The sequence below is a fragment of the Eumetopias jubatus genome, unplaced genomic scaffold (assembly GCF_037043125.1).
Source record: "Eumetopias jubatus isolate StellerSeaLion01/CBP00866 unplaced genomic scaffold, mEumJub1_p1.0 scaffold_12, whole genome shotgun sequence".
NCBI lineage: Eukaryota > Metazoa > Chordata > Mammalia > Carnivora > Otariidae > Eumetopias > Eumetopias jubatus.
The window spans coordinates 33,635,449-33,655,557 of NW_028274818.1; the positions used below are offsets into that span (position 1 = coordinate 33,635,449).

The window sequence follows — 20,109 nt, forward strand, 5'->3', positions numbered from 1 at the left end:
GTATAACCCGTCACTTAGATAATATTTCAATGTTTGTTTCCTGTTTTTGTTCACTGTACTGTAGTTATGCAAGAGAATGTCCTTGTTTTTAAGAAATATACCAAGTATTTAGAGGAGTATCATGCCTTTATTTTATCTCAGTTCCAAAGTAACAATTATATAATTATAATTATATAATCATATATATGTATATGTGTATATATCTAGATCTCTCTCTATATATGTAATTACACCTACAGCTATCTATCTCTATCTATGTCTATGTAAAGAGAGAAAGAATGATAAAGAAAATATAGTGAAGTGTTAACATTGGGTATCTGGATGATGGATATATGAGAATTCTTTGCACCATTCTCGAAACTTTCTGTAGAAATTGCTTCAAAATAAAAAGGGCATAAGAGGAGAGGTGGCTGCTATTTATAAATTTCCTTTCTAAGTAAACTGTTTCTTTAAACTGAGGATTTGAAACATTAATAGCTTTTGAAATGAATTTATTGGATCCAAACCAGAATTTTAGGATGTAATAGAATTAGAATAGAATAGAATAGAATAGAATAGAATAGAATAGAATAGAATAGAATAGAATAGAATAGAATAGAATAGAATAGAATAGAATAGAAAGGAGAGGGCATTATAGATTAGCAAGGGTGAGTACTATTTTGTGAAACTTGTTTCATTTCTCCAGGGAGACAAAAGTGGATGCACTACGTTGCGCGGTAGAAAAAGTTGGAAAGCCACAGCGCTAAGGGCTAGAGCCAGAGCCAAAGACCGGGTCACAGTTGCTCCGCCCCGCCCCTGGCCCCCTTGCCCCTTCGGGCCGGCGCCTCAGAGCCTGGGCCGACCTAACAGGCGCTGGAGTCCGGCCCCAGGCAGCCTGCAGGTGTGCGCGCAAAGCTAGCACGTGGTGCCAGACGCTATTTAAGGGCCCCCTGTGCCCTGGCTCTCAGCTGCGTCCTGCTTCAGCCCTTCCTGTCCCGGAGCTGCAGGAGGCTCGAGTGTCTCGCAACGCATCCGCCGCTGGGGCTGCCGCCGGGGCATGGGCGCTGCGGGCCTGCTCTGCGTTTTCTTGGCTGTCATCGCGCCAGGGGTTCTCGGTGAGCTGGGAGGGGGAGCACCGAGGTAGGGACACGTCTGGGGCAGTGACGGCTTCTGTGCGGCGATGCAGAGAGAATAAGCGAGAAGGTTGGGTCAGTGCCAGACGCTTGACAGACTCCCGCTGGCTTTGGGAGACCCCCCCCCCACCACCACCACCACCACGATCTCCTGGTCCTGAATGTGCTCACTCGCTCCTCCTGGGGCTGGGACCACTCGCTCTGCGCTGTCTGGGCTCTCGGCTCCCGGGACTCAGCAGATGCTCATCGCTCTCTGCCCGAGGTCTGCAAGCGCTAACGCTAGCCAAGTAACCAAAACCTACCGGTGATATGTGCAAAGACCTCCCGTTGCCTTCCCCGAATAAGAATAATGTCTGGTCCGAGGCGTGGTTCTCATGGTTTTTGAACTTTGATGTGATGCCGGTAAAGAGATTCTAAATGAGAAACACCTGGAGCCATTGAGAAAAAAGTTGGTATGTGAATTAAAACTACAGTCATCTTCGTGTTACTCACCTCCTTTAATGGTAAAGGCTCCAGAAGGTCTCATTCAACGTTTATTAACACCCCCCCCCGCACCTCCCCCATTGGCTTAATTTTAGAGAAGTATAGCAGTTTGTTAAGACTAGAGTCTCTTGGCCACAACATGGATCTAACTTTCTAATTATCTCCAGGATACAGTGAATTCCTAGTTAAGAAGTTTACTATCTGCAGATCTCAATAACTGGGTGACTTGGCAAGTCTTGTAGCTCCCTGACCCTTGGTTTCTTCGTCTGTAAAATGAAGCTAGTGGTAAGCTGCACTACCACCTTTCTGAGCTGCCTTGAATATGAGATGAAATTAGGCAAATGAAAGTTGGGGTGTTACTTGTGATTACTAAATATCAGTCATAAGACTACTATATAGACCCATTTTTGTGGAGCCAGCATTTAAGTATAATGATCCCAGCTTGTTAATTTTATTTATTTCGTATTTTTTTAAAGATTTTATTTATTTATTTGACAGAGAGAGTCACAACGAGAGAGGGAACACAAGCAGGGGGAGTAGGAGAGGGAGAAGCAGGCTTCCCATGGAGCAGAGAGCCCTATGCGGGGCTCGATCCCAGGACCCTGAGATCATGACCTGAGCCAAAGGCAGACGCTTAAATGACTGAGCCACCCAGGCAACCCCCAGCTTGTTAATTTTAGAGATACATTGGTTCTATTCCAGCTTACTTTGCTTCCTGGCATCCCAATTTCTCCTGATTCTTAGTTGAACATTTCCCCAGACTCGTATCTTTATCTCTCTCTCCTACATATTAATTTCCGTTGGAAAAGTGCTTGTACACAACTTTCCCGTTGGCATGGCACAGTTGGAGACCTGACTTCTCATCAGCATTCCATTCCTATTTCTAAGTTTTAGAGCTGATATTATCAACTGAAAACCAAGTTCATCAGCCCTGCCAATTCTTCATCCCCTCTCAGTACCAGCGCGCAGCCACCCTCTGGTCACTTCACTGCCGACACATGAACCATAAGGTCTACCTGTCAATTGTTCTGGCTAGCATTGGTGGTATAGTGGTGAGCATAGCTGCCTTCCAATTGTTCTGGCTAATATGCTTCTGTCGTTTGTCTTAGCATTCTTACACCAATATTCTAATTGTAAGCATTATGATTACCTGTGTCACAACCTCCTCTCTTAAAGATCACTCTTGATACTAGCCTTTAACTTGCCAATGGTGAAAACCAAAATTTTAAAATACACTTTTTCATTTCTCCACTCCTTTGCTTCCTACTGCCTGTGGGATTAAAAAAAAAATCTAATGTCTTTGGCCTTTCTAGTTTTTGTAGTTGGATCCCATCTAAACATGCACGCTCTCCGGTTCCCCACTATTTCCAATCATGAATGCACTGTTCATCTTCTTGCCTGACTATCCCCCATAGTCCTTTGCTCATGCTTTGCCCCCACACTCCTCCTGACTTTTGCTTCTACTATATACCCTTTCTAGACCATCCCTTGACTCTTGGCTAGTTCCTGACTTGGAGGATGCTTAACAAACTCTTGAAATACCTTTTACAAAATGTATTTATTTTTCCAGTTTTATTGAGAAACAATTGACATATATTGCTGTATAAGTTTAAGGTGTACACCATGATGGTTTCATTTACATATAATGTGAAATGATTTCCACAATAGGTTTAGTTAACATGCCTCATCTCATTTAGATGCAATAAAAAGAAAAGAAAAAATTCTCCTTGTGATAAGAATACTTTGGATCTATTCTCTTAACTTTCCTGCATATCATACAGGAGTATTTGCTATTGTTACCATGGTGAACATCTATCCTAGTACTTATTTATCTTATAACTAGAACTTTGTACCTTTTGATCACCTTCCTACAATTCGCCTCCCACCATCGCACCTCTGGTAGTCACAAACTGATCTCTTTATGAATTTGGTGTGGTTTTCTGGGTTTGGTTTGTTTGTTTGTTATTTGTTTTTGGATCCCACATATAAGTGAGATCGTACAGTATTTGTCATTCTCTGTGTAACTTATTTCATCTATCATAGTGCCTTCAAGTTCCATACATGTTGTCACAAATGGTGGGACTTTGTCATTTTTAATGGCTGAATAATATTCTGTTGTACGTGTACATACCACCACTTCTCCATCCATTCATCCATCGATGGACATTTAGGTGGTTTCCATGTCTTGTGAATAATGCTGCAGTGAACATGGGGATACAAATCTCTTTTTGAGTTAGTGCTTTCATTTCCTTTCAATATATTCCCAGAGGTGGAATTGCTGGATTATATGGTGGTTCTATTTTTAACTTTTTGAGGAATTGAGGTGCCTTTTAAAATGCAGGTTCCTGGGTTCCATCTCATTCTTCAGAGATTCACTGCTTTAGGGTGTGGCCCAGGAAGCTGAGTTTAACAAGTACTCTGGAAGATTCTGAAGCAAGTGTCTATAGGGTACACTGCTATGAGCAAAGTCATATGGAAAGCAAATTCTCAGAATGCTTTCCCACTTTCCTCCTTTTGTTTATTTGCATAAACTGATTCTAATTTCCTGCACTCTTACATTTCACTCTTGCCTAGACTGATAGCATCACTTCATCCTACACTAAGAAAACAAAATCATTAAATAGGAATTCCCTTATTTGCCAGTCATCTACCTTCATCTGAGATCAGATCCTTTCTCTCCCCTGCTTGAAACCTGTCAACGGCTTCCCATCACATTGGAACAAAATCCATGCTCTTTAACCTTGACTATAGGTCTCTGTCTCTCTCTGAAATTCTTTGTTCTCCTCCCTCACTCCCTCTGCTCCAGCCACACTGGCCTTCTTTTTGTTCTTTGAACACAGTCACATTTGTTTAGACTTGGGGTTCCATCTGTTGAAGTGCCCTTCCTACATATCATCTCTCGCCTGTCTCCTCAACATTCAGGTCTCACTCCTCTGGCCACCCTTCTCTGACTCATTGGAAGTAGTCTGAACCCTGGTCACACTCCATCACACAACCGTGGTCTATTTTCCACAGAGCACCGATCATCATATGAGATCTTCTTGTTTATTGTTTTACTTTGTTGTTTGTTCTCTCATTGGAATACAAGTTCATGAGAGCAAGGTCTTTATCTGTCTTATTGCCTGATGAATCCCTCACACTAGCACATAGTGAGGAGTTCAGTAAGAACTCCTGTAACAAGGAGAAAAATATCCTTTCTCCCAACAAAAGTCAACTCCTCCTTCTGAATTATGGTCTCATTCCATCCTGTCTTGCCTGGGCAAAGACTTTACTTCTGCAGATATCCCATCTTCAATCACCCATTTGTATCTCTCTGTTGAGTCATCCCTACCAGCAGTTAAATATGCTCCAGAGCATCATGTATTGGGGGTGGTCAAGGGATTTCTCATGACCCTCTTCTCTTCCTTCTCATCCCTCTTCTCAAACTTCTCACTCACTACTTGCTCACATTTCTTTATCTCCTTAACCCACCCCAGACGGGCTTCTCTCCCCCACATTCTCCTAAAGCTACTCTCAGCAAGGTTACTACTGACTTTCATGCTGGCAAATCCAATGGTCATTTTTCTCTCCTTATCTTCTCAGTCTTTCAGCAAAAGTTGACTAGTACTTTTCTCTTGAAACCATTTTCATTCTCTTCTTCCAAAACAGGGTTTCCTGTTTCCTGACTTCCACACTTATCTGTTTTTTTTTTTCTGTAATTCTCTAATTACTCTTGGTCTCTTTTGCCCTATCTCTAAATATTATTAGGTCTTGGGGCTCAGCCCTGGCCCTCCTCTGGTTTTCTCTATACCTTCTTCCTAAGAGATCTCATCCAATCTCATGGTTTTAAATACTGTTTGTATGTTGATGATTCATTTATTATCTGTAGTCTTGAACTCCCTCCTGAGTGGAAAGTTTGTATATCCCACCACCCTCCTGCATCTCCATGTGGGGGCCCAATAAGTGTATTAAATATACCAACTCTAACATGGAACCAATTCTGCATATGCCCCAACACACACACACACACACACACACGCACACACACACACACACACACACTGGTGCTTTCCCATCTTTAAGACATGGTAATTACCATCAATCAAGTAGCTCAAGTCACTATAAGTAGCCTAGAAGACGTTACTAAATCCTGCCTTTTCCTTACCCGCACATCCAATACAACAAAAAGTTTTTGTTTTAAATTCTACTTTTAAAATATATTCCAAACTCATCCACTTCTCACTGTCTTCCTTTGGTCCAAGTCTCTTTTTTTTTTTGTCTGAACTACTATAATAGCCTCCAGATTTGTACTTCCTGCTTCTAAAAACAAAATCCAGCCCATTCTTCACTCACTTGCCAGACTATTCCCTTTAAAACGTAAATCAGGCCATGTGAGTCTCCCACTTTAACACTCTGGTGACTTCCACTTAGGCTTCTTACTGTGGCCTAAGAAGTCTAATATGATCCCTCCTTGTAGCTTTCTAACTTGATCTCCTACCACTAGATTTGTATGATCACTACATTCCAGCCACACTTGCCTTCTGTCTATCCCTAAAGCATAGCAAACCCATCCCTGCTGTTAGGCTTCTGCCTAAAATGCTTTTACTCAGTGTTTCACCTGACTGGCTATTCTCCAGTCACAACTCAAATGTCTCCTCTTTATAGGCCCTCCTCAACCATCATAGCTGAAGTCGTGTGCCTCTCTGTCCCTTCCTCCTCCTGGTGCATTACATTTTCACACATCATTCTGTTTATTTCCTTTACCTACCATTTATTTATTGGTATTTATCTCTCTGTCTGTCTCCCTCTATAGGAATATAAATTCAGTGAGGGTGGGAACCTTGTTTTTAATGTTCACAGTATATCTCCCCTGTTTGGGACAGTACCTTGGTTAATATGCATAACTGTCATTCAAAAATTATCAAATAGCCAGGAAACCCAGTGTTAAGGCATTTGATTATAATAATTCTCATTCTCAATAATAATTTTTCCTCCTATCTGCTTTCTGACCTTTCAGTTTTATTTTTATTATCTTATATATTCTTCATTCATTTCAAATGGATTTCTAAGCCATTCCGGGTAAAGCCTCTTGGACCCCAAATAGAGTTAAATGTATCCCAGTTTTCCAGAAACTGCTTTGCCTCATCAGTTTTTAACATGGTTTGAAGAATGCATATGTTAGTGTCTTACCACTGTCTTCTATTTTAGACCCAGTCATAATCTACTCTGATTTTTCCTTTTGATTGTAGAATGATGTGAAGAGGGTACAGTGACCCTTAAGAAAAGTTTTATTTCTTAATGGCTCATGGACTAACCTACTTTTCTCTAATATGGAAGAGAACACGACTGATGGAAATTCTTCTTGTGACCTGGATTTTGGGCAACTCATTACAAATAGGAACTGTTGTCCCCCAAAAGAGAGAGTCTCAAGTCTTATTGGGGATCAGATTTTCCCATTATTTCTCATCCAGAAAGTATGATTCTTATCTCCTTTCACCTCAGAAGATAACATTATAAAGTACCCTTCTACTCTGGCTGCTTTTAGATCTCGGTTCCATCTTAGTCCATGTCATTGCTACTTCACCATTACAAATTTAACTTGGTCTTCCTGCTTGTGGAGAATTATTTGGTATTGTCCTCATTCACATTATGCAATTATAGATTAAATCACTTGACTAGGCTGAACTGGCACAAGTAATGCCAGGATCGTGAAGTTGGTCGTCTTTGAGGTCAAACCTTTACTTTCCCTATAGTCTTGCTGTTTTGTACAGGTATGCACTTGGAGACATTTGCAGGGTTAATGAAGAAAACCAAAGGAGCTGAGGAGAGAAATAGAAGAACACCTTCAGTGACATCTGTGTCCTAACAGTGATGGCTATTCTTAGGTCCTGTCTATGACTTCTCCAACAGACGTGTCAGGCTGCAGGAAGGCTGAGTCTGGCCGCAACCTTGGGAGCTCTGTGTTGCAGTTGTTCATTTAGTTCATGTTTATTCTTTGACTTTCACCTGTACCTGTCTCAAACTTGTTTGAAAAAGAGAGAGATTTATAAATTTGATATTCAAAGCTCCCTTTCCCCAGAAAAAAATGGCTTTTCCAGGTACATCCTCAAGTATATGGGTGTTACAGTTTTTTACTCCTCTCCAAGGATAATATTTGTTTCATTAATGGTGATAATAATATTATTAATCACAAGGAACTGTCTCAAAATGACTAGTTCCTTTTATCTAGTACCCATCAGAAGTATTTACTATGTTCTCTTAGGGGGCATATGATTCTACTAGATTAATGGAATAAAATAATGAAGAATAATGAACATATTTTCATCTTGCTAGGACCAAAAGGTTTAATGATTAACAGAGTAATGTGAATTCATTAAAATAACTTTAGAGGATTATACATGTGCTGCGCTTAGGGGTCTTAATGTACTTTAGTTCCCTGTGCTATCCCAGGAAGGTTCTTATTTATAAGGTTTTAGTTTTTTGTAATATGCCTGTAAGAAGATGGAACAACTCCAGGGTCTTTATGGAATTTTATAAAAAATTATTTTCTCCAGCTCTTCCTCTAAGTCTATCCCGAAAAGTCTTTTAACTTCTGAACTTATATCTCTGTATATGCATCCATACTGCAAGATCTCTTCTTTGTCCCAGAAAACATTGCCTCATTTTAGGTTTACTTTCTAAAGATCAAAGTTGTCAGGGTAATTGGTGACAAAACAGAAGCAGAGTAGAAGTTTTAGCCTCTCCTAGTTTTGATATTCCTGTGGTCTTTATCTCTAGGTCAGTGTAAGTCCCTGCCAAGGTATCCTTTTGCTAAGCCTAAAATTAAGAGTGATCAGTCTGAGTTTGCTGTTGGAACATCTTGGGAATATGAATGCCTTCCTGGGTACATCAAGAGGTCATTCTTTATCACCTGCCTAAAGACCTCCAAGTGGTCAGATGCTCAGCAATTGTGTACACGTGAGTAATCTGTAAAAGAGGCATCTTTGGGTCTATCAGGGTATCTCTATGAGCTCATCTATTATTTTTAAGATAAAAGACCAGCAAATTAGTAAATCATCTTAAATTAAGGGGGCTCCTGGGTTCTCCATGTTTCTTTTATTCCTAAGAACATTGGGTATTGGGGTTAAGTCATCACAGCTGGCCAGCCCTGTTTATCCTGTAAGCTCCTAACTTTGTTCTATGGTCTCTACACTGTGTTAGAGTGAGATTAAAAGTTAGTATACAAAGAACACTGGTGTCAATTCATTCTTATCCCATTCAATTCAAGAAATATTTTTCAGTAACCACTAGGTGTGAAACATTAGGCTAGATGATAGGGATGGGGATTCACATAAAAATTAGCTAGTCTCTGCCTTTAAGGAGCTCCTATACTAGCTGTGAAGACTGGATTTTAAATAAATGCTGTACTGTGATGTAATTTCTTTTATTTATAGAGATAAAGTTCTATGAGACCATAGGGAAGTAAGTAACAAATGCTGTCTTGGAGAATTAGGGAAATCTGAGCATTATGGGCAGAGGAGAGAGCATATTCAAAAGCATAGAGGTACAAAAGAACAAGAAGTCTTAAATAATTATTAAAAAATAATAATTCAATGTGGCTGGAGTATAAGGTACATGGTGGGGAATAGCAGTTAATTAAATGGCCTGAAGCTTAATTGATATGGGCCATGCATTTTTTTCCCAATAAACAATGGTAGGTCACTGTAAGTTTTTAAATTCAGGACAGGGCATGGCCACATTTGTGCTTCCGAAAGATAATGTGTGTGGTGGTATAGAAGATGTACTAGACCAATTGAGACCAAAGTTAGAAAGGTAAATTTTGTTATTCAATGATCCAATCAGAGATTACAGCAATGACTAAATACTTGGTTTGGAGAGAGATTTCTGGAATCTAGTCACTAAAATTTGGTTACCAGTTGAATGAAGAGCAGTGGGTAGAAGATGAGTTACAGAAAGGAAGTGATGACTATGAAGTGTTTTTAAGCCACAGACTTGGTAAATGATGCCATCAACTGACAGAATATAAAAAGGGGAAATAGAGATTATAAATTATGATGGACCACTGATAACATTTGCATCCATGCTCAGAAATATAGAGTGTATACTTTAAACAAATAGTGTTCTGAAGTTAACTGATCCTTTAGAAGATAGAAGTTTTGTAAATGTCAAAAATGTCTTTGAGTAAGTGTAAGTAGGCTAGTTGGCAAGTCCAGTCAGGTTGGTATTTAATATAAAATACAGAACATCCCCCAAATCCCAGTCCCAAATTCTGTTTTGTTTTGTTCTCCTTTATAGGTAAATCATGTATGAGTCCTGGAGAACTCCTCCATGGTTCTGTCCTCATACCCATGAGTGTCGTGATTGGGTCAACAATTACATATTCTTGTGATCAAGGGTGAGTTGGCAGGAGACATCTCCAGAATACATGGGTATTAGAACAGTGGTTTCAACCAGAAACCATAAGTTCTTCAAAAGAAATCCAAGTAATTGCCACCTACCCTTAAAAATAGATAAGCAAAAAGAGAATTACCACCCTGATTTGATCCAGAGAAAACTCTTCAAGATTATCCACTAGAAGAGAAAGAAATTTGAGCTATTCTTCTTCTGATTTTAAATCGCCAACATTCCTGACCAGAAATTTGGCTTCAGATTGTTGAATTTTTTGTATGAGTCCTTAGTTGATCACCATTACTTGTCATACATGATTTTCTATCCTTTGCCATTCTTTCAGTATAAAAAAAAACTAAGCTTTTCTAAAATGTCCATCCTAGGTGGGGATGATCACTCATCTCTTTGTCTTTAGATATCGACTTATTGGTGATTCATCTGCTACATGTATTATCTCAGACAATATTGTAACCTGGGATAAGGACATGCCTCTTTGTGAATGTGAGTAAAAGGATTCCTTTATTGCACCTTATGTAATTCCTCTTGTCCTCTTCTAGAGGGAAACTGGGCATTTACACATCAAAATGAACACCTAGGAGCATTACACTTGGTTTGGGTAGTTCTGGGTACAGAGCTGTAGTTTCTCTTCTACTGTATCTCCCAATCCCACCACACTTTCCTTTGATTTACTGTTCTTTGATGATAAGTTATTTCATCGTGAATAAGTGCTTAAATCTAAAATATGCTATGAGATTACACACTGCCATCTTGATTCTATGCAAAATATTGGCCATCCTAGGTATTTCCCATAACAGTTTATCTATACTTTGGTGTGGAGGGTGGGAGGAATGTTGACCAGATCAAAGTTTCTTGACCTTTCCTCAGGCCAGTTCCATGAATTGTTCTACCTTGATACTTCCTATTTAGAATCATTTTTGAGATGAGGATACAGAATTTCAACAACCTGGATTAATTATTGGCTGAGTTGAAGTTTGGTTTGTAAGAGTGAAGACAAAATTCCCAGAAGGTATAACCTTTAAATGCCTTCTCTTTTTTTCCACCTACCTCTCAAAAGCTATTCCTTGTGAGCCACCCCCAGCCATCTCCAATGGGGACTTTTACAGCAGCAGTAGAGAGGACTTTTTCTATGGAATGGTGGTAACTTATAAGTGCCACATTGGACCAAATGGAAAAAAGCTGTTTGACCTCCTGGGTGAAAAGTCCATATATTGCACCAGCAAAGACAATCGAGTTGGCATCTGGAGTGGCCCTCCCCCTCAGTGTATTCCTCCAGTCAAATGCCCAATTCCAGAAGTTGAAAATGGAATTATGGAATCTGGATTTGGACGTTCATTTTCTTTAAATGATACTGTGATGTTTAGGTGTAAACCTGGCTTTACCATGAAAGGCAGCAATGTAGTATGGTGCCAACTAAACAGCAAATGGAATCCTCCACTGCCAAAGTGCTTTAAGGGTGAGTTGTGTTGAAACTTTGGGGATCTAGAAACAAAATGAAACTTTTAGAGAAATATATATATGGTACTTATGAGAAGAGGAAGGGAAAGAAAGTGTAGGTAGTTGGGTATGCTGGTTAAAGAATTTTAAAGTAAACTTTGAAAGTAATATCTAAATTTTTAAGAAGTAGGAAATTTACTATATTCTGCGTCAGTACAAGATCTGCATTAATGTAGGGCAAATTAGAAGACACTTCAAAAAAAGAAAGAAATAAAGGAAGGAAAGAAAGAAAGAGCCAACGATGAGAGATTTTTTTTCCAAAACATATATATGATTCAATTTTATTTAAACGAGGATAAAATAAATGCCCAATCCTATTGGCCATGCCAATGGAGGAAATTGGCTGATGTCAGAATTTGATTAAAAATACTGTAGACATTATACATTCTCTTATTGAAAAATGTGGCCTTTATGGAATAAGGCTAGAATTAAGACTGGGTCACTTCCCCATTCTCCCTTTCTCCCCTACTCTTATTAAGAAATGTCTGACTTACTAAAAACCTGGCAACATTGGGAGGCCCACAGGCTCAGGAATGTTATCAACCTGGTTTGGGGATAGCAGGAAGAAAGAGGTACATTTTGGTGGTAAAAATGTATTACAATAGATAGGTTCCCTTGGCTACAATATTAGAGAATATCCAAAATTAGAGAATATCCAAGACTTTTTAGTTAAATGAAATGGAAAATGATGAGTGGGTGTAACGTTTCACAGCATAGATCAAGATAGAGAAAGCAGATAGTTTCATGGTTCATCATATCTAAAAAGTAATGCGTGTTAGTCCCACTCCACCTCCACCCCAGCCAAAGGAGTCTCTGCCTTACACTTAGGAGTGTTGACATAACCACCTTCATCCCACCCCTCCAACCCCAAGTTGGCTTAAGTTGCAGAAGAGAAAGTTCTTATTTCAGAAATAAAAGGCCTTCGGTCCTGTTCTTTTCTCAGGGTGTCTACCACCTCCACATATCAACCACAGTAGTTATAACATCTTGGATAAGCAATTCTTTCCAATTGGACAGGAAGTGTCCTACAGCTGTGACCCTGGCTACACCCTCATTGGAACTAACCCTATACAGTGTACATCCTTGGGAACCTGGAGTCATGCAGCCCCTGAATGTGAAGGTGCCTAAAACTTTATTCCATCTTAAGGAAACTCAACTGTTTCCTGACTCTTCATGTGCCAGCTTTGTCTCTTTTTTCCTAGCAAAATCATGCGATGCCATTCCAAACCAACTTCTCAATGGCCGTGTGGTGGCTCCTCCTAATCTCCAGCTTGGGGCAGTGGTTTCATTTGTTTGTGATAAGGGGTGAGTGTGAGGGTAGAGGGCCTGAATTGAGACCTATGACCCATAGCTAAGCAGTGCAAAAAATGATTTCTAAATATAGATATAATTTTTTTCTCTTTATGATTTTTTTCTTATTTTCTTTGCCTTATATGACTAATAATTCTAATACTAAGCAAACCCTATGATTTTTCTCCAACTCTATGTATTGTGCATGGCCAGAGAGAGCTAGGAATTGTCTTTTCATCATGTAAAAAAGCAAAATTTAGGATCAGAAATTAAGGCTCCTATTATGAAGAACAATGGGGTTTCAGTAAGAGGGGTTCTTTGGGGGTGATCTTAGGTAACAAGGTCTTTGATGTTTTCTTCAGTAGGAACTAGGGTTTTTCTCTTTCTAAATGGTCAAGAGAATTTTGACATTTGGATGCCAAAGAGGAAAGGGCAAATTCAAAAAAGAGAATATGATCATTAGGAATTTTTTTCTCTGTCTTTTCACCTGGTCTGAGGTCATCACATAGCTGAGCTGATTCACAATCTTGGACTTTTTCCTTAAGCCAGAAATGATTTAAAAAAAACAATACAGGCCGTTAATACCATACTTGAGAGAAGTGATTAATTCCATGCAGCTGAAAATTGATTTGTTCTGGTGATGATTTGCAACCCCTTATTATTTAAGGTACCGATTAAATGGCCAATCTTCTAGTCAGTGTGTCTCAGAAGGAATAAGAGTACTCTGGAATAATATGTTTCCTGTCTGTGAACGTGAGTAGAAAACAAAAATAATCAAATATAGATCTTCTGCCCTAATATTTGGTATATTCCCATGCATAACATCTTATTCATAAGTGTGCTTTGAATATATGTATGCCAGTCTTCTGTATGATCTAGGATGCAGACCAAAACTCAATTCATTGAATTGACTACATATTGTATCAAGTATTATATATATATATATATAAAAATAAATGCTCTCAATGTTCTCCCTACTGAAACTGAGTAGCACTGATGTGCTAAAATGGTTTGGCTGTGTCTTCTTATACAAGTTTCTCTCCTGATGAGCAACTCTTGGAGCTCAATGGAAATCAACCGGAAGTTCTGGATGTTGGCAGTTTTCCCTTTATTCTGAGACTCATTCAGGAAAGATGTGCATATATCAATACAGCTATAACAATATCCTTCATGTGTATTAGGCCAAGTAAATAAAGGCTATGAGGTCATTATTTGAAACCTCTGATCACTTCCTGTGGGCTTTTTCAAAGAGGTCCAGCATCAAAGGATAACAAAGGATCTGTAGTGAGGCTGCAGTATCTTCAGTAGTAAGACAAAATGTGTTCTCACCACTTGTAGCCCCAGTTGTATATTTGAAACAGGCATCAGATAATTAGTATGTTCCAGGTATCCTACTTGTCATTTTCAGGTACTTTTATCTCACTGGATTCTTCTTGTAACCTTATGAAGTAGCTTGAATTATACTATAGACAAAGAAACTGAGGCTTAGAGAGGGTAAGACTTGCCTAGTCACACAGCTATTGAATGACAGCGGGGATTTGAAACCAAGTCTATTGAGCCCAAATGTCATTAGTGTGTGGTGCCTCTCCACATGTGATTAATGAATTATTAAGATTCTTCTTATGTGCTCTTTGCCTTGTGTTTCACTATGAAAGTTGATGAGACTCTAAACTCTTCAATAAATTCTGTTTCATTGTTACTGTTTGGTCAGGATGGTGTATATAGACCAGTTGATATTTTTGCTGCAGATTGAGAGAAAGGTAAGAACTTAGGAGGTTGGAGATAAGCACGGACTATGAGTAAGAAGTAAATTATACAAATTTCTAAGTCTGTTTCTGAAAAAGTGACATGACCTATTTTTGGACCTTTCATCTAAATTTAAATCTTTTCATTGTGAGGATTAGTATGACCCCATATTTCCTTGTTTACTTTTCAGGGATTTCTTGTGACCCTCCTCCTCCTATCAAAAATGGTTGGAATAGTTATTCTTCTGGTCCCATACCTCTTAACACTGTGGTAAGGTACACTTGTTCTAGTGCCTTCCGCCTCATTGGAGAAAGAATCCTTTTTTGTATAAGTAAAGACCAAGTGAAAGGAATCTGGGATAAAGCTGCTCCTGTATGTGAATATTATAATAGAAATTCTCTTTGCCCTGAGCCCATAGTAGCAGGAGGATACAGAGATAAAAGATCTAGACCACCATACAGACACGGTGATTCTGTGACATTTACCTGTGATACCAACTTTACCATGAAAGGAAACAAATCTGTTTGGTGCCAAGCAAATAAAACCTGGGGGCCAACACCACTACCAATCTGTGAGAGTGGTGAGTAAAAACAAACACAAATCTAAGTGGGGAGGCTGGAAACTTGTATTTCTGTGCGGATCAAGTTTTTATTCTGAAGGAAAAACAATGTGGATGTGTGAATGGTGGGAGTGGAGGGGAGGGAAAAGGGTGAAAATTATGGTTTCTTGTTTTTCCTTAGTCCTGGAGGGATATAAATATTCATTCAACAGACATCAATAGAGCAAAAAATAATGAGAAAATGTAACTGAACATACCTAATAATTGAATGGAATAAGTCTCACAAGGATGGGCGTCAGAGTTGTTTGGGATGTGGAAATTAGATGGTTTTAAACTATATATCTCAGTTACTGTTAAATTGAGAAGAAATGTGGGATCTAATGGCAAAATACACCCAATGGATTTAAAACTCATCTTTGAATAGCCATTGGGCTATTCTGGCAGAAATGATGCCCTGTGATCTGCAGCCTCAATGAATATTTTTTGAAGTGGTTCGCTATTGTCCAAGCCACCTAGGAAGGCATAGCATTTCAGATCACATGACTTTGAATATAGGGGCCACTCTAAGTTCTTCATTTTCTTATCATTTGGTTTGGTTTATGTTGCTGCTGAAACCTAAAGCTGAATCTCAATTATACAATTACAGGGACTGGCAATACTTGACAAAAATTATACCATCAAAATTAGCTGTTTTCTTAATAAAGAACAGTGTTGATCAGTTCTAAATCAATTGAGTTGAAAAGTCAAATCATTAGAAAAATATGGATCTATCTATAAATATGTATATAATCTTGGAGGTAGGGAAGATTTTAAGATAGTCACAAAATGGGGTGACCATGGAAAACAAACCTTTAGGAAGATTTAGATAGATCTATATGTATTGACATGGAAAAATATAGACAGATTATTAAGCAAAGAAAAGGCATAGAATAATATGTATTAAGAACACATACATATATGTACTATGTGTGTATATACGTATCACATATAGGATCCCCAAAAGGTATATTACTAATGTCTGGCAGGATGGTCCCCTAAATAATAACATGCTACTTTTGGTGCAAAGAATAGGCTCTGGGTAGGAGGAGAGTATGGGTGAAAATGAACTTTTTTTGGTAATTGAAATTTTTCATAGTGTAAATATAATTCATGTAGCTAAAAATGAAAATGTACTATTTGTGGTATAAAATGTATATACTTAAGCCACACCTGTCTGATCTTTGAAAAGCTGAGTTGAAAATTAATGATGACTAGTTACCATAGATCACATGTCATATATTTGGATCTATGTAAGTCAAAATCTAGATTGTGAATGATGTATCATCTGATGGCCTTTTTCCTACTGTGTGTGTGTAAAGATTTCCCCCAGGAGTGTCCACCACTTCCGACCATCCCCAATGGATCTCACACAGGGGAGAGGGTTGGCCCCTTTGCCCCAGGATTAGCTGTGACTTACACCTGTGAACCTGGTTACTTGCTTGTTGGAGAAAAGACCATTAGATGTTTGTCTTCGGGAAAGTGGAGTGCTGTTATTCCCACATGTAAAGGTACCTACATTTACAACCGATTTTTAAGAATTTGGGCTCTTCTGGGGCAACTGGGTGGCTCCGTCAGGTCAGACTCTTGATTTCAGCTCTGGTTGTGATCTCAGGGTCGTGAGATCAAGCCCTGAGTTGGGCTCCATGCTGAGTGTGGTGCCTGATTGAGATTCTCTCTCTCTCTACCCCCCCTTTGGCCCCTCCCCCAACTCATGTTCTCTCTCTCAAATTAATTAACTAATTAATTTAAAAAAGAATTTGGGCTATTCTGTTATTTGCTCATCTTTGGCTTATTTCCTTAGAAGCACAGTGTGAACCTCCAGGACCATTTCTCAATGGACAGATAAAGGGCCCTCCAAGTCTTCGGGTTGGTGCGACTGTGAACTTTGACTGTAACGAAGGGTGAGTGTCAGGAGGGCCTTGGAGATTTCATTCATTTGGTTTATGTGTGCATGGTGTGACCAATGACACCTGCCAAGGGTTCCTCTGTGAGAATCCGGGGAGAGCCTACAGTGAAGCTGGGAGAGAGAATGCTTATGAAAGGGGTTAATACACGTCAAGTAAGTGAATTTGTCTTGGATTTTAAGTGGAGGCTGTTGCTCTCAACACTCACTGCTCAATAGTCCTGAATAGACCCCCCTCTGTTGCCAGGTATCGGTTACAAGGCCAACCTTCCAGTCAGTGTGTAATTGCTGGACAGCGGGCTTCTTGGACCAGGATGCCAGTATGCAAAGGTAGGTTAGAAAACTGTGGTTTGCAGCTACTTCCCTGGTCCTTGAACAGAACAGTCAATTCTCGGCTTAACTAAAAGCTTTTGGTTCAGTCATTACTATACAGAGATCTCACATAGACATCTGGAAGGGGTATGTTCTTCACTGAAGCATCCTTCTGCCACCTCCTTCCTCTCTGCTTACTCAAGTGAAACAGGGTTCCTAGGCTCTTCTTTCTCTGAAAGCTCTATAGGCTTGCCAACCAGGCCAGGCACAGAAGGGATTGTATATTCAGTAGAAGAAATCAAAGGGTCACCCCAGTAGATATACTCAGGAATAAAGTCCTAAATCATACTTTTAAAATTATATTGCTATAGCTGCCTTGATTGGTATGTTACAGATTCAAATGTCACTGTCCCTGAACCTAGGAGGGGACAGTGGTACAAGCAACATCCGAGGCATTCTTTGTTTGCAGTACAACAGCAATTTTGTCATTTCTCTCTAATTTCTCTAGAAATTGTTTGCCTGCCACCTCCTTCTATTCTCAATGGAAGACATACAGGCAGCTCTTCGGGGAACTTTCCATACAGAAGCACAGTTACTTACACCTGTGACCCAGACCCAGAGAAAGGAGTGAGATATATCCTTACCGGGGAGAAGACTATCCGTTGTATCACCAATAGTCAGAAGACTGGGATCTGGAGTCACCCTGCCCCAAGCTGTGAACTTTCTAGTTCTGCCATTCAGTGTCTACCTCCCCAGATCCTAAGAGGCCAAATATCATCTGGGCAGAAAGAACAATATTCCTATAACGACACCGTGGTATTTGCTTGCTCATATGGCTTCACCCTGAAGGGCAGCAAGGCAATCCGATGTAATGCTCAAGGCACGTGGGAGCCACCAGCACCAGTCTGTGAAAAGGGTAGGTGTATTGGAATATGCTACTGATTCATTTTTTTGAAGTGTTACAGGATGGAGTTATGGATTTAAGCAGGGCCTTTTCCAGTTTCTAGTCTCCTCAGTTATACTACATATAGTGAATATAAATTATATAGGTTTTCTTAACATCTCCCCTCCACTGTTATTTCATTTTGTGGAAGTATCCTTGGGGGAAAAGCATTAGGGATCACTAAGTTGCCTCATTCTTTAGGGAAAAAAATGTTGTTTCAATAGTAATTTTTTTAAGGGAAGTAAACAAAGCCCCTGCCCCAGGGATATATCCCATTAAACACATAGGAGAGCATTCCTTAAAAAAAGAAGAGACAGGAGAAGAGTTAGAGCCCTGAGTAGGAACTGAACAAAGTCTGCAGCAGCCGAAGTACAGAAACGAAAAACAGATGAACCACTGATCTAAAATTACCCAAAACCGAGCTACGCGTTAATGATAATTTCTTTGCTTGTTTCTTTCTGTTGTTTATATAAGAAAATTTTTCTTTTCCTTTAGGGTGCCAAGCCCCTCCTACAATCCTCAATGGACAAAAGGAAGATGGACACATGGTCCGCTTTGACCCAGGAACATCTATAAAGTACAGCTGTGACCCTGGCTATGTGCTCGTGGGGAAAGAATCCATACGTTGTACCTCTGAGGGGGTGTGGACACCCACTGCCCCCGAATGCAAAGGTGCCAGGCTTTGAATGTAGATGTTTTATGTTTTTGAGGTTGCTTTGAGCTGATTTCTCATCCAGGTCTCTTTTCTTAGTGGCAGAGTGTGAACCTATAGAAAAGCAAGTCTTTAAGAAACCCCAGGATCAATTTGTTAGACCAGATGTTAACTCTTCTTGCGACGAAGGGTGAGTGAGGGCTGTCTCAGCCTGACCCAGGTCTGGTTTATCAGGGCACACTACAAGCTCTGTTGTCTGTGTTTATCTCAAAGAGCCTTCCTTGTCACCTGTTTGCAGAAGGGTTGATTGCGCTATTGTTGCGTGCGTGGAAACGCTGCCTATGTGATGAATGGATGGTGCCGATGCTGTCTACATATTTGTCCCTATTATTTCTTGTCCTAAAAGTGGCGAGTCTGCTTTGCACCAACAGCTCTGCTTAGCTTAGTGGTCACAAGATGGCAAAATGATATGACTCTTTGTCCCTAGGTACCGGTTAGGAGGGAGTGTTTATCAGAAGTGCCAAGGAGCGATTCCTTGGTTTATGGAGATTCGTCTTTGTGAAGGTGAGTAGCAAAATTGATGGAGGACCTAAAACTGTGAGATGTACCCATTTCCTGGGAGATTTCTGTTTGAGGCCATATTATGGGAATACGACTATTAGATTCTGTTCGATTAACTTTGTTAACAGTTCTAGTTGCACAGTTTTGCTGTCTTTCTGCTGTCACCTCCTTCTACTTCATAGCATGCCAATCAATTTAAATGTATTCACTTTTTGATTCTCTTTTGTGATTTAGCAGTTTAAGGATAATGAGGACAGTGAGTATATGAGCAACCATCCTTAATTTGGGGAACGCTATAGTTTAGTGGAGAGAGAGGGGATTGGTGTGGGATCTGAACTCAGATTCTGTTTCTATTGCTTCATTTGAGCTGGGGCAATTTTATGTAACTACTTGGAAATTCCAGCCTCTTATCTGGAAAGTTAAACTGAGACTCCAGACTTCAGAGTTATTAAAATTAAATGGTACTATCCCTACTTTGTAGATGAGAAAATCACCTGTCAAAAGTAGATGCTCTATTGACAGCGATTCTTGGCTAACCTATCCTATCACCTCAGCACAAGATGGTACTCAAAAAAGCTTAATTCTACCCTTCCCCATGCCTTTTATTCACTTATTGGTTCTTTTAAA

The 20,109-nt window shown here is 39.7% G+C and overlaps 1 protein-coding gene across 4 annotated transcripts in view; it reads left to right on the forward strand.

The window, feature by feature from the left end:
- Positions 1–865: 865 nt before the first annotated feature.
- Positions 866–20,109, forward strand: part of CR2 (complement C3d receptor 2) — a 34,505-nt gene continuing 15,261 nt past the window's right edge. The window contains exons 1-16 of one of the 4 annotated variants that reach the window (XM_028120180.2): positions 866–1,094; positions 8,352–8,531; positions 9,870–9,969; positions 10,378–10,463; positions 11,038–11,436; positions 12,421–12,597; positions 12,680–12,782; positions 13,435–13,520; positions 14,704–15,093; positions 16,431–16,619; positions 16,913–17,012; positions 17,262–17,344; positions 17,835–18,242; positions 18,765–18,941; positions 19,021–19,111; positions 19,409–19,485. In XM_028120180.2, the coding sequence (XP_027975981.1) occupies positions 1,037–1,094; positions 8,352–8,531; positions 9,870–9,969; positions 10,378–10,463; positions 11,038–11,436; positions 12,421–12,597; positions 12,680–12,782; positions 13,435–13,520; positions 14,704–15,093; positions 16,431–16,619; positions 16,913–17,012; positions 17,262–17,344; positions 17,835–18,242; positions 18,765–18,941; positions 19,021–19,111; positions 19,409–19,485 (2,704 nt within the window). In that variant the 5' untranslated portion in view covers positions 866–1,036. The remainder of the gene's footprint in view (positions 1,095–8,351; positions 8,532–9,869; positions 9,970–10,377; positions 10,464–11,037; positions 11,437–12,420; positions 12,598–12,679; positions 12,783–13,434; positions 13,521–14,703; positions 15,094–16,430; positions 16,620–16,912; positions 17,013–17,261; positions 17,345–17,834; positions 18,243–18,764; positions 18,942–19,020; positions 19,112–19,408; positions 19,486–20,109) is intronic. The other 3 variants (XM_028120178.2, XM_028120179.2, XM_028120181.2) reach the window with 3 other exon arrangements.